Below are 13932 nucleotides of genomic sequence, written 5' to 3'. Positions count from 1 at the left end.
AAAACACAGTCACCTCCAAATCATAGCGCAGTAAATAAAGCGGCTGCTCCCGTCGTCTTTTATCCACCGCCTTTTCTTTTTGTTACTAAAAATGAGTCCACAAACTATCGCTATTGTTTCTACATCGTCATCCGTGTTTGGTTATTCTAAATTCCCATTTGTTATGTTGGGGGTTTTACTGGATTATCCTCTGGAATCGGGATGTTCGTGACTGAAATCGATTCGTGTGGTTTGTTGCTCCTGCCTTGTGGCTGAACACAAACCGATCGAACCTGTTGTACTTTTATCAGCTCTGTGGTCACAAAGGTTTGGAAAATCGTCCGACAATTCTTAAATCTTGCCGTCTAAACCAGACTTAAGACTCACAAGCTCTACTCATCTTCTCTTGACTACTGCCCTAACACTCTGACTCTGGTCGCTATGGTAATGTTTACATATCCCTTCAAAATAAGATACAGATGCACAACAAAAACGGCCCGAAACATCTTACTTTCGTAGCAGTTGTAGGAATTCTCTGCTTGTATTTAAGATAAGGACCATGAGCCATTTCTCCTGTTAGTGTTAGCATGCACTTGTTTTGGTGGTGTTTACCCAGCATGCACTGCACTACAGTCCGCGTCCTGCTTTAGGGTCTGTTTGGCGTTTTTATATGTGCATTGAAATCATGCCAGAGTTCACTGCAGCCAAACCAAGATGATACAAATCAAGGTTTGAAGGTCGACCAGAGTTGCATCAAGATTCATTTGTGCATTCAGTCCTCCCAAAAACAAATCAAACTTTCTGCGAACTGGAGATTAATTACAGCAGACTAAATCGGCCTGGTGTGAAAACACCCTAAATGTGCCAAATATTGAAAAGTGATTTATGTGATTTATTGTACATGGGCTCAGAAAGTACTGAGATAAATTTAAAGAGCAAAGCTGAGTGTAGCTTAATGGAAGAAATTCAGAGTTGACTTGAAGGCGTTGATGGTGGAGTCTCTAAGAAGAGGGGGCCACCAGTGATCCAGATTGAGTGCAGTGAAGGGTGTTGTCCAGCACCTCTGTTTTTGTGTCATGAACTCCACCAGCGCTTACTGAAGCACTCTCACTCTGGCACGCCTCAGAGGTTCTGTCAGAACGCCACCTCACTCTGTCGCCACGCTTTGTCACCTCTGTGATTATCTGTGTGTGCTGCCAACAGCTCTGTGTGTTGATAGGTGCAGATGTTCTTTTGAAATTACAAGCTGATAATGACTCATAAAACGGAGAACAACTTATCCCACTTATATTTTTTTGACAGCAGCTAGAAGAAAGAAATACCAAATGTGAGGTTTTTATTGGGTTATAAACTGAAAATGATCCTTAATGAAAACAGGAGCACACAATACACCCTTTGCCACTGAGGAAGCTCCAAGTGTTGTACAGATTGGCAGGATTACTGTACTGGTAAATTAATTTCCAATTAAAAAAGAAAAAAAAAACTTTAAAAACAGGGCAGTACACTAGTGGGCAATAGATCTGATATCAGTGTGAGCTGAAGGCGGAAGTTAAACCAGTATTAGCATTTCAAGTCTTCCTCTCAAAGCTGAGAAGCTAAAGCTCATTACTTATAGCTCACTGCAGTTTGCTACCATGGAGACTCATCAGGACTTCAGTGCTATGCAGCGGTCTGTGCGTGGAAAAATGTTGCCACTGAATTTTCTGTCACTACAATAATGCATTTTCTTATGATAGCTGCCATGTCCACAGATTTGCTCAATAGAACTGTTGCTCCTGCTGGCAGAATATTGGAGTAGCTCTGTTACGTTAGACTTTTTTTGGTTGAGTCGTTGCTGTTTGAAATGTTGTGTGGTTTTTCTCTTTGGTTTTTCTCTTCAGTTTTGGATTCTGTTCAGCTGGAAAGAATGTTGCTTTTATTTTTTTATATACTTTTGGACTTTTGTTATGCTGTATAATACTGGTTATGTTTTCACAACAGGGAGCAGCTGATTAGCATTGCAAAAGCTCAGTTAAAACCTGAACTATGAGCCCAAATCCCAGAGGAGATGAAAAGGATTCTAAAAGGTTTCACACTGCATCAAATTCCATCAGTTTATATTTAAACAAAAATACAAACACAGAGTTTGTGCATAAAACTCTGTGGTCTAAATTCTTAGGTTAGCTTAGCTGCCTAGCTGGCTATTTCTTGATTATAAAAATATCAAATAATTATTCAAAATACATATGGTGGGTGAGAGTCGATGTGTGATGAGCAATATACTCGTATATAGCGGTGGAAAAAACATTTAACTAAAATAGATTTTTGAATATTTTGAAACAATTCAAAATTCCCAGGACTAGAAATTATGATTATCTATAAAAAAAATTTCTGCACCTTTATTTTTAATCATACAGGCAGGCAGAGATTTAGACGTAAGCAGCAAAAGCAAATGGGGTGGATTAGCTGTGTTAGCCAACAACTGATGATGCCGTCCAGGACATACTGGGGAATGTCGTCTCTGTCTGGATATTGAGCTGCTAACATGTCTGGATTGTCTGGAGATCCTTCATCCTCAACATCACCATCCACAACTAGGCTTTGATGACACTTGGATGATATAGGTTAAGACAACAATTAATTTCCCTTTGGCATAAATAAAATATTTTTTTAATTAAACTAAGCTGAAATCAAGTCAGGAAATACATTCATTAAAGGAAAATATCAACCTAAATCATGAATAGTTTAGAGCCCTAAACATATTCAATTGCATGTATTTTTTCACCCTGGAAAAGAACTCTTAAAAATCCCAATTTCATATGACATACATGTCCATTACTGAACTTGACCCACATCAATATATAAGATCATCACATAGAAACACAGTTACAGTTACAGCCACTGTCACCTTGAGTTTAAAATATTAATCACAGTTGTCTTTAATGTTGCTGCGAATAACTGACCAGCAGGGCAGATCTGGGGGTTTGAAGTGGGAATAAATAAATGACCCCGATGTCACGCAGATGGAACAAGAACAGGCTTTCCCTCTCTTGAGCCGAATGATTTATTCACATCAAGAAACTGTGCCAGTGCAGACAGCAGTAGGTGTGTGCAAACAAGAGGGAGGCTTTAAGCGCTGGCTGACCTTCACATCATTAACCTCACACTGAGTCACAGTACGGGTAAGAGCTAAGTCACTCTGTCCTGGGTTTAGGCAACTTTTACCAAGTAATTTAAGTTTAGTCTGGCTGGATGTAATAAAGTTCTTAATTGTAAATCTTCTTAATATATTCAGAATTAGAGTTAGGGTAATGCAAAAAAAAAAAAAAAAAAAAAAATCCCCAACCTGAAAATCTTTTTGTCATCACCTTTTTGTGTCAAAAATAATTTCTTACGCTAAGCAACGGCAAAATTGTTTTTGCCATTTTCTGTCAAAATTGGAAAGTATTCTTTCTTATGTAGTCCAACAATCGTTCTCCAAATGTTTTATCAGGGCCTTGTCTGTAAATAACCTTTAAAAATAAATTATACTTCTATTGCAGTGCATAGTAAAAATGTGGAATATGCATTTTTTGACTAAAAATAGTAAGAGGTTGATAAAGGCTTTAGACCAGGGGTGGGCAATCCTGGTCCTCGAGGGCCAGGATTGCCTGCAACTCTTAGAGATGCAGGACACCGACACTTGGTCCAACACACTTGAATCCAACAGCTGAATCACCTCCTAAGTGCAGTCAAGTTCTCTAGAGTCCTGCTTACGACCTCATTTTTTGACTCAGGTGTGTTGAAGTATATAAAAGTTGCAGGAGACCGGCCCTCGAGGCCTGGAGTTACCCACCCCTGCTTTAGGCTAAGGTTAAAGATAATATTGTTGTTGAACTATACTTTAAAATGTAGCCAGTGCTACAATGGAAACCAAACTTCCACTAATACGCTAATATTAGAGTTTAGGTTTTTTTAGCACTTTAATATTTTTGCTAACTTTGAAAACGATTAGTGCACTTAGCTTCCCCTAAGTTAACTTTTACAGATAAATTCTAAAGCGATAAAGAACTTGACTGTTGAATAAATCTTATGTGTAATAAAGTTTGACAACTGTGTCAAAGTCAAGAATTGAAGCAGTTAGACATTTATATTTGTGCTCTTATTTTGAAGTTGGTGAATAGTGTCAGTGTGGCAGTTCCCTTTCCTCCTCATGTTCCCCACCCATGATGTGGTACATCAGATGTACCCAGAATGCAATGCTGTAACCAGTTTAAAATCTACTGATATGCTGCTTAGTTTCTGACCAAAGACTTACCGTCATCAATAAGACAAGATCAACACCTGAGTTAGCAAAACTCAACAACTATAAAACTGAGACCATCAGTGGTCCAAAGAATCACTTCCTGATTGACCCTGTTGAAGGCAATATTATTTTGTAACACATGTTGTGTTGTTGACACAATATGTTCTAATTCATGCTTTCAAGCATGAACTGGAAGCATTCAGATAACCTTAAAAAAAATAAATACCCATACTTCTATTCCAGTGCAGAGTAAACATGCACTGGAATATTGCATTTTTAGTCAGCGGTGCCCACTACTGATAAAATCCACGTTTAGTTTGGTTCTGTAAAAATCCTGACATAAATTTGAAGTGACTGAATGCGAGCTAGGTTGTAAAGATAAATAGTTTCTAGATCTTCAGAGATGCTACCCCAAAAGGCTTGTAACTGTAGCAGCAGTGAAAGGTGGTTCCATATCATTTACTAATGTTATCTGGTTAATAATTGAGGTCACATTTATCAGTTTCATTTATAAAAGAAAAAAGTAAAACAAAAGAAATTGAAAACCATGTAGCGTTTTAATTTACTTCATAATTATGTTCTACCCTGTGTGTAAACTCCCAAGAAAAACGCATGGAAATAAGAAATCTTATTAAATAAACGATAGACGATTCCTACAACATGATCAAAGGCTAAGAATAACAACTTGGAGAAAGCTGCTTGTTGCACAGCAACTAGAGGCACCATGCAATGTGAATGGATTTACATTTAAATTTGTTTCATACAACTCAATATCATATTTTAGATAAATTGTTTCTTCACCAATAAACATGTAATCCATCAATCAATCTCAGCCAACAGAGCTCAATCTAAATTAAGCCTTTGGTGTAAAAGCTGCCATAGAAAAACATGAAACGGTTTTAAAAATAAAGGAGGAAAAATAAGGTTTTCAGTTTGTGTTTAGCCTCATTTGTTTCTGCTGAAATGAATATTTTAGGTCACCTTTTGTTGATGATACAAGCAAATGGTGAGATTTTAGTTAAAATGCAATTTTATAGGCATTATGACTTGTAATGAGTCCTTTCAAAATGGTTTTTCTTTTCTTTTTTTTATTTTACAGAAAAAGTTTTCTTGACAGATTTTTTTCTTCTTTTTTTTTGGTGTGCATTAACAAATCATTGCAGATCATACTCACACTTCCACTTGTATATCATTTCCAAGAGATTGGACTTGGCTCCGGTGAGCAGATTGAGTTAAGGTGACAGAGGCATAAAAAAATCAGCACATTGATAGTAGTGTAAAGTGTGTTCAGGCCTGTGGTAAACCTGCCTCCATCGGTAGATTGGTTCTCAGCTCCGAGAGGAGAAGGAGACGGACACACAGACAGAGAGGTGGAGGAACACAGCTGGTACAGGTGTAGGTCTTGCCACTAATTGGCCTTTACACCAAACCTACAAGAGAAACCAAGCAAGAACAGCCAGTACTGAGTTATGAGAGCATTACACTCACCCACTTTATGTTCCTGGGGTTTAACAGTGAGGCTCAGTATGGGACAGACACAATTTGTGGGTATGGAAGATGAAAATTAAATGGATAACTCTGTATTTTAACAGGGAAGTTTTGTCAAAGAACAGAGATGCCCCAATCAGAATTCTGTGGCCTGTTTTTAATCTTTGGTTTCTAGCTCGTACCATTTATCCATCTATTGTCTATACTGGTTATCCTTGCAGGGTGGTGGGGATTGAGGGGGAGATCACTCTTTCAGTTCATGCAGAAAGAGCACAGGCCATGTAGGGAACACGTACGAGGTCGCATTGTGTGAGTGAGACAGTAGCCGCGGTGAAACAGTGTTCAGCTCTGATTTGAAGTGTTAGCATCTTATATTGATAATTGGTACAGCGTTGTTTAGTATTGCCAACTGTTTTCATGTGTTGCATTCAAGTAAATGTGGACTCTTAATCTGAGCTCTCCAAAAGGCTATATTCTGTTCAGTGAAGTGTTTAAAAATAATTTGACAGAGATCGCAATTTATTTATGAAGCTATCTGGAAGAAATATCTAAAGAAAAGACATACTGAGATCATGATCATGTTCCCTGTTTACTGGTTTAGATAAACTATCCATTTCTCACCACCAAGTCTTGCAAACTACCTCAGCTGTAGATTTGACATGTTCCAACACCACAGCTCACATGAGCTTTATTTTATACTTGTTACATTGGCTACCAGTAGATTTTAGGATTCACTTTAAACTTCTTATGAACAGAGCACCAAAAAGCCAGACCTCAGAATATTTATATTATCACAAAATGTACTGCTCTCTGCTGTCATCTTAACCTTTTGCAACTAATTATGTTGAGGCGCCATGATGGACGATAGAAGTGTGGGACAGGAGTATTGAACGGAGCACTTTTTGTTTTTGCTAAAACGGCCATGGTATCTGCTCGTTCAAGTTGAGCTAATTTCTCTGTGGAAGTAGCTCAGCAAGCTGGGTCAAGGCAATGGTGTTAGCTCACTTGTTAACTGGAAAACCAATCCACACCTTCTCCATCCTGATGCGTTCGTTGATTTGATCAAATAAAATTAGACTCTGCCTGAATGCACACTATATGATTCCTATCACTGTCATAAGCAGTTTTCTTTTACACCAGAGCAGACTTAAAAGTATGAAAGTCTCGATGCTAACCAGTTTTGTTCATACATGGTACATTATGTGATCGCAGGCCATTTGCTCTATGCTTACTAAGACTTATCTTCATAATCCAATACTTGATTACATACTATTAATCTTCCTTATGTCAGAAGTATATGAAGGTCAATCTTTTACGTAGTAAAAAGTGTTTGCTGCAAATTCGCAATTCCACTGAGGTCTCCCAGTCCTTACAATTAACAGCTGCTGTCCATCTCCGTCTGCTTCCCTTATCAACACGTTTGCCTCCTCGCCTGTTTGTGCAGTCGACCCCATCATCCTATTATTGCTTTTACTGTGAAATCAACCAAATAAAATCGATATTAGGCGACCAACTGTTCTGTCGTCCATCTTGGTGGAATAGAATAGGACGCTTTCTTAATAGTGTGCAAAGGGTCAGTGCTGCTCCTTTTGTCCTGGCTTTACCTTTTATGCTAATTACCTTGTTAATATCACAAAACCATTTAGGATACAAATAGCTTAAAATCTTGACATACCTTAATAATGGGTAATAAAAATCGTTTTGCTATACAGGCAATTTTTAAAACAGCTAAAGTGGAAAACTATGTCAAATCTATCAGGAGAGAAAAATGGGCTGGGTTCATCTGTGAAACGTCTGGGCTCGTCAGTGCACCTCCTTACTTTATCTCTTATCTCTCTGAGCCACATCTCCCCCAACTATCTCTGTCTTCCAGTCCTGCTCTGAGTGTGTGTCTGCCCTCCCCACAGTGTATGTGTCAGTGTGTCTCTGCAGGACTGTTCTCATCTTCCTCTAATTACGTAGTTATGTATAACAGTCTTTGAGTCGGTGTGATGCTGCAGTTTGATTAGCAGCGTTGGGATAACGCCGGCCTGAAATGTCATTTAGACATAGGTGGAGAAAGATGGGGGGAAACGTTGTATGGCATCACTCTGAGAGATTCTGCGGCATCTGTTGTTTAAGAGGATAAAGGATTGAAAGCCATGTGTGTCTGATGGATTATATCTGTGTGGAGCAGAGTAGTATCTCTTTGACTGAGATATCGAAAGAGATATCTTACAATAAGTTCAGGAATATCTTGATGAGGTCAGGAAGTAGTGAGTTACATCAGCTGAGACGATGCCAGGCAATATGGACGCAGCAGCAGGCTGGAATGGAGCTACTCTGAACACTGTCAGGTTTCCTCCAGATGTTTCACTGAAAACGTGTCAGACTTCACTGTCCGCAGTTCTCTCTCTTCTAGTGTCACTTTAAAATGTTAAATATCTTAAGGAAGGAAGGAGGGAGAGAAGGATGCAAAAAGAAGGAAAGAATGTATAAAGGAAGAACTACACAAGAAGAGGAAAGAAACTAAGAAACAAGCTTGGAAACAAAAGTATGTTATTGAAATGAAAACAATGATTTAATCTACTTCCATACTTATCCAGATCTGAAAAGCACTGAAATCAAATTCCATCCCTTCCCAAACTTTTCCAAACCACATAGTAATCTTGTTATTCCAGCAGTAATTATTATACTTTTGCACAACAAATAAAATCCTTTAGAAAAACCCTTCTCAATATAAAACCTGTTATGCCCATCGTCTTTACGGCTTCCCGAGGCCTGAACATTGCAAAAATAAACCTTGACTGATCGCCTGTTAATGTTTCCGAAGGCAACCGTGATTTACTTGTTCGGAACAAACAAGACAGCTTCCATTTTTCTCCACTAATGGCGTCCCTCCGTACCATAACTCTTCTTGTTTCCAAGTGTTCAGGCTCCATTACATGTGACATCCATTTCAAAAGCAATGTCTGGTGTCTATCGGACCATTACTCGACGTGGCAGAGCTGATAAAACGAGCCGAAGGGGCTGAAACCGTAACTCGGGAGTACCCCATGTGGCGGGGCAGGAAGCTGTAAATATGTTCTGGGTTTTTTATACAAATGAGAATTGAGTTATTTTATGTCCGTTGTATTTGGTTTGTTTATCACAGAAGTAATTACTCTTGAAAAGAATCAAGGCAGATTGAAAAAAAAGAGGGATGGGGGGGGTAAAAAAGCTCCAGAGAGCTGTTTGTTCAATAACTGCCTGTTTGATGATTTAAATAGCTGTTTGGGTGCTGCTAGAGAAACACATTAGAAATTAAGAACGGATAAGAGCGACTCTCAAAAACCATGTTTAATCCTGTGAATGGTGTATTGGTTCAGTGCGAACACATCTCCCATGAATGACAGATTTACTCTGAGAGGACAAAAACATTTCCATTCGTCCTTCCTCTTTTTTTGTCTTTTGTGTCTGAAACACATATGCAGGCAAATATGTACAACAAATACAGCTTTATTTCCCGAGAGCGTGCTGTTCAAACATTAATATGGTGTCTTCTTCTTCTCCTGCTTTTGTTTCTCCACAGAGAGCAAAGCTGTGTACAAGAGACAGGTGCTGTCAATCACGTCCATCGCCATGGCAATCAGTCTTCTGGGAACAATGTGCATGGCACTCTACTGCCGCAACAAGTATGACAATAAACACACACACACACACATACTATAAGATATTTCTAAGGTAAATTCAGTGGAGGGTTGGATTGGGAGCGAGCCTTTGTTCATCCTCTGAGTCTTACTCAAACAACCGTATTTCTTTCCTTGTTATAGTAAAAACCCCAGCAGGTCAGGTTTATTGGTAAGAACTGGGAATGCATGAAAATGACATCAACAATAAAACCAGAAACTCTGCAGTCCCTATCAGGTTGTTTCCATATTTGTTTCTCTAAATAGTTTGTTTTACAATATTAGATGAATAATATTTAAAATGGGAAAGCTATGATTTGAAGCAAAGTATGGCCCGATCGTGGCATTTTGAAACAATCATTATCAGGCCTCCCTGACAAAACTCGCCGCAGCAAGATGGATGGCTTTGTTCACGTTATTTTCACGATAAATTTTCAACTTACCCTCTGAGACGTTTACGAACAAAGAGGGGTGACTCCGGCATCAACAGGTAGCTGTTGGTGGAGCAAAGAGAGCTGCTGGTAACTTAGGTATCGATCTGATACCCAGTAAATACAGGGCCAGTATCGCAGATACCAATACTTTTTAAGTTTAATATATCATTGAACTTCTGAGTTTTAGTTGTTTTGTTTTTTTTTTTGCTTTTAGTTATTTTGGAAAGAATTTGGACAAAGTTTTTAGGTGTTTACAAAATACCTTAATAACTTTAACATGATATGTGTGCATTTTTTCTTAATGAAGTGGAAAAAATATCATCTGACAGCAAATCAAAACAAAATCTCTTTGAGGTAGAATTGAGAAACTACAATACAGAAATGAGCAAAAATTAGAATCTGAAACTACAGTATTGCTCTTACCATGCTAATATGGATCTGATACTGATGCTGAGTTGGTATTGATATTGTTAATATTTTGGTTCAATTTACCCACCTCTATTGCACAGAAACCAGCTGAAACACTAATTGATAAGTTCTATAGCATGAATACAGATGTTTGCCTCACTACAATAACAGAAAATTTAGAACCTAGGCTCATAGACTGCTTTTACAAATGTTTGTGAAAGATTGAGTTGCTGCCCTAAGAGGAAAGGATTTCAGCATGGAGCCATGAAAAGATGCAATAGGTCCAGCCATAAAATCCCCTCTTAGGTGGGGGGATTTCATTGTACCATTAGAAAGTAGAATTGATTGGGAACAACAGAAACTCAGCTATGAAAGGCTTTCGATGCTAACCTCCAGTTTTCATGGTAATTCAACCGTCCGTGAATTACTGAAATCTGCAAACACTTCAGATGCTTCAAAAATGCTCAGAGCTGCCTATTATAATGGTTTAAACACCTTCATATGCAACAATATGCACAATGGAAACCATTTTGGCACAACAGCAGAAGCTGACCTCCACAGTCTTTCCTTATCTATGCTCTGGAGGGTACAGCCAATCAAAAAAGGAAAATGAATGGAGCTCATGGACTGGGTACTTTTCAAGCACCAGCCAGTAATGTGTCAAGCAGTCTCGGTATTTCAGCTACCCAAGCTGCATTTTGTATTTTAACATTTTAGAAATGCTCTATGAAAAAGTCTGTATATAGTCAGTATTTCCATGAATAATTTTGAGTTATTCCAGCTGTTGTGTTCAAAAACCTCGCATTGGGACAAAACACTGAACTGAGACTGTCATTGTTGAGTGAATTCTTATACTATTGAAATGTATTACTTATATAAAGATGTTTTCAAGCTCATAGAAGGCATTACTTTAATTACGTAACTGAGATGAACACTGTGAACTTAAAAAGCTCAGTGCTTATTCTTAAATGACTTCTATAACAAAAAAGTCCAATCTTGATCAAAGAAGAAAATGTTTGACATGTAATTAATTTAATTCACATTCAGAAAAAGCTGAACTGAAAGTTTCACTTTTGTGAAAATCATTTTAATCAAGAATAACTTTTTGTTTGATATAAAAAGGCATGTTTTTAAAAAAAAAAAAAAAACTTTTTGTTTTAACTGAAAATTCACACTACATTTCATCAGTATTGCATGATCTTCATTAGTGTGACTCAGTCCCCCAGTGATGATGTTCAGGGTGTTGCAATCTATCCTGTTGTTTTGTTGACAACAGCTGATATTTTTTCTCCCAGGAATTTCAACAAGACAACCTGAGTTTGATTAATGCAACTCTTGGGTTGTGGCAACGCTGCACCTCAAAGTGGCATATCATTCTATCCTGCTCCCACTGTTTTATCTGGTTCTGACCAAGCAGCTACCCAGTCTTAAAAAAGATCCTCTTAGTATTCATATAATTTTCATGTGAAGGAGATTGCTGAGTAGTAAAGCTAAAGCAGCTAACTTTTTCATTGTAAGAATCTGTCATACTTACAGTGGGGGAAAGTAAAGATTTGATTCAATGCTGATTTTTCAAGATTTCCCACTTAAAAAATGTAAATCCATCATAGGTCTGACATCAACTGTGACAGACGGAATCTTAAAAAACCCCAGAAAATCCCAAAGTATGACTCATAGTTGAAGTGTAGATTTGATAAATTTGGATTCTAAGTGACAAACCCTGAAAAATCTTGGGTCTATCAACAACTTTTCTTCAACTTGTGTGTTTTGGTTTCTTTCTTTATGCAGGTGTAGAGGCAGACATCAACTTCAGAGGTGTTGATTAACATTGAGCTTTCATACTCATCCTGGGGAAGAGAAATACTGTATATTCAATCAATAAATCAATCAATCAATAAATCAGTCAATCAATCAAGTTTATTTGTATAGCACATAACAACAAGGCAGTTCAAAGTGGTTTTCATCATAAAAACTCAAGAATAAGAAGTCATAAACACATCGTACAGTCACTAGATGAATAATCAGTGACAAACATCACATTTTGACCAGCGCCATTGTCGTGGAAATTTTCTTTAACAAAGAGTGAGGAAAAACTGTTTCAAGAAACAAGCAATCAGAAGAAGAATTTATATTCTTAATCGGTATTAATTTGAAGGCTTTACAGCATTCGAAGACTCTGCTCTCTGATTGCAGTCAGGAGGAAGAGCCCTGAGAAAACAAAACATACAGTGTTATTAGAAACCATCCGGAAACTAGGGTACGTCATAACATTCCAGGAAAGATGAGTACTCCATAGACTTATTGTACTACCAAGGACAGAGGAACTGCTCTTAAAGACTCCCTAAACTCCCTAATGAGCAGGTGTGTGTCTCAAAAGAATCATGAAACTGTTATGCATTGTTTCAGTTAATAATCATCGTAACCTTAAAATTTTCCACTGCACCATCATCAAGATCATCACACGTTAAATATGTTGGTCAATGTTCCATTTATTGTGGTCCAAAAGCAACTCTAAACAGCTGGGTTTTTAGTCTTGATTTAAAGTAGCTCAGTGTTTCAGCTGCTTTGCAGTTCTATGGAAGTCTGTTCTAGATTTGGGGTGCAAAGAAGCTGAATTCTGCTTTTTTTTTTTTTTTTACACCTTTCGTCACAATACGCACATAATACAAAACATTTTTTTAATCATACAAATTCCACGAAACTTACATTCCTGAAGTTTGAGAAAGAAATGTTCCACAGTTAATTTAAGAAGAGCTCTTGTGTTTGTGGGCCGACCAAACGGCTGTAAGCCACTTAGCTTATGAAAGGAGTTTTGGTATGTGGGAGCATCTTGAAGTATGACACATGTTTGACTTAAGTTGCTGTCTGGAAATGTCAAAAATCACAAAGGCAATTAAGTAAACATACATACTAAGAGATTATTGTAACATAGAAGTCATGGTCTTTTTGGCTAAATTTATGTTATTCACATAATTATTACTATCTGAATGCTCTTTACTATATATTTGATTGTGGGAAATTCAACAAGATGAGTTAAACATGTTGCATAATACCAATCTGTTAGACCAGTGGTCCCCAACCATTTTATTACCGCGGACCAGTCAAGACTTGGCCAATTTTGCTGTGGCCCACTGGGGAGGCAGAAAGGGGGTAGTGACTGTCAGATAAGGCCTCTGCATCATGTTGGTGTTCTCGGCCCGCTAAAGCCTTTTGTTGAATATGCCCGATCTAACATCGAGCATATTCAACATTGTCTTGGCCTGATTACTGCAGCCTGTGGGGAGCGAGAACGCAGCCTGTCGAATGTGACAGGTAGCCAATCAGAAAGCGCGGTGACATAAGAATGGATGGGAATCCCAAACAGCTGACATGGCGCAACTGAGAGTCCGGTGGACATCGGAGATATGTGGAAATGTTTATTATTTTATGTAAAGGTTGTTGTTATATATGTTTATTATATGTGGTTATGTTTTATTCAGTTAAAAATATTAACTACGAAAAAACATAACTTACCTCCAAATCATAGTGCAGCAAACAAAGCGGCTGCTCCCTCCGTCTTTTATCCACCACCTTTTCTTTTTGTTACGTCTTTTATCTCTTAAAATGACTCCACAAACTATCACTCTTGCTTCTACGTCGTCATCCGTGTTTGGTTATTCTAAATTCCCGTATGCTATGTTGGGGGTTTTACTGGATTATCCTCTGGAACTGG

The 13932-nt window shown here is 38.0% G+C and overlaps 1 protein-coding gene and 1 long non-coding RNA gene across 2 annotated transcripts in view; one reads left to right on the top strand and one right to left on the bottom strand.

Annotated features, from left to right (window-relative positions):
* LOC106957149 (pro-neuregulin-3, membrane-bound isoform-like) overlaps window positions 1-13932 on the top strand; it is a 143813-nt gene that overhangs the window by 94383 nt on the left and 35498 nt on the right. Inside the window, exon 6 of the mRNA XM_015048404.1 lies at window positions 9282-9384. Coding sequence (XP_014903890.1) covers window positions 9282-9384 — 103 coding nt within the window. The remainder of the gene's footprint in view (window positions 1-9281; window positions 9385-13932) is intronic.
* On the bottom strand, window positions 11129-13603 carry LOC106957150 (uncharacterized). Its single transcript, XR_001426900.1, has 3 exons — window positions 13287-13603; window positions 12738-12739; window positions 11129-11142 (listed from the first exon to the last, which is right to left on the bottom strand). It is a non-coding gene; the product is annotated as an uncharacterized LOC106957150 (long non-coding RNA).

This window comes from Poecilia latipinna, unplaced genomic scaffold, assembly GCF_001443285.1.
Source record: "Poecilia latipinna isolate Pla-1442-1.1 unplaced genomic scaffold, P_latipinna-1.0 Scaffold881, whole genome shotgun sequence".
Lineage (NCBI taxonomy): Eukaryota > Metazoa > Chordata > Actinopteri > Cyprinodontiformes > Poeciliidae > Poecilia > Poecilia latipinna.
This window is presented reverse-complemented; position numbering and strand designations above follow the sequence as displayed.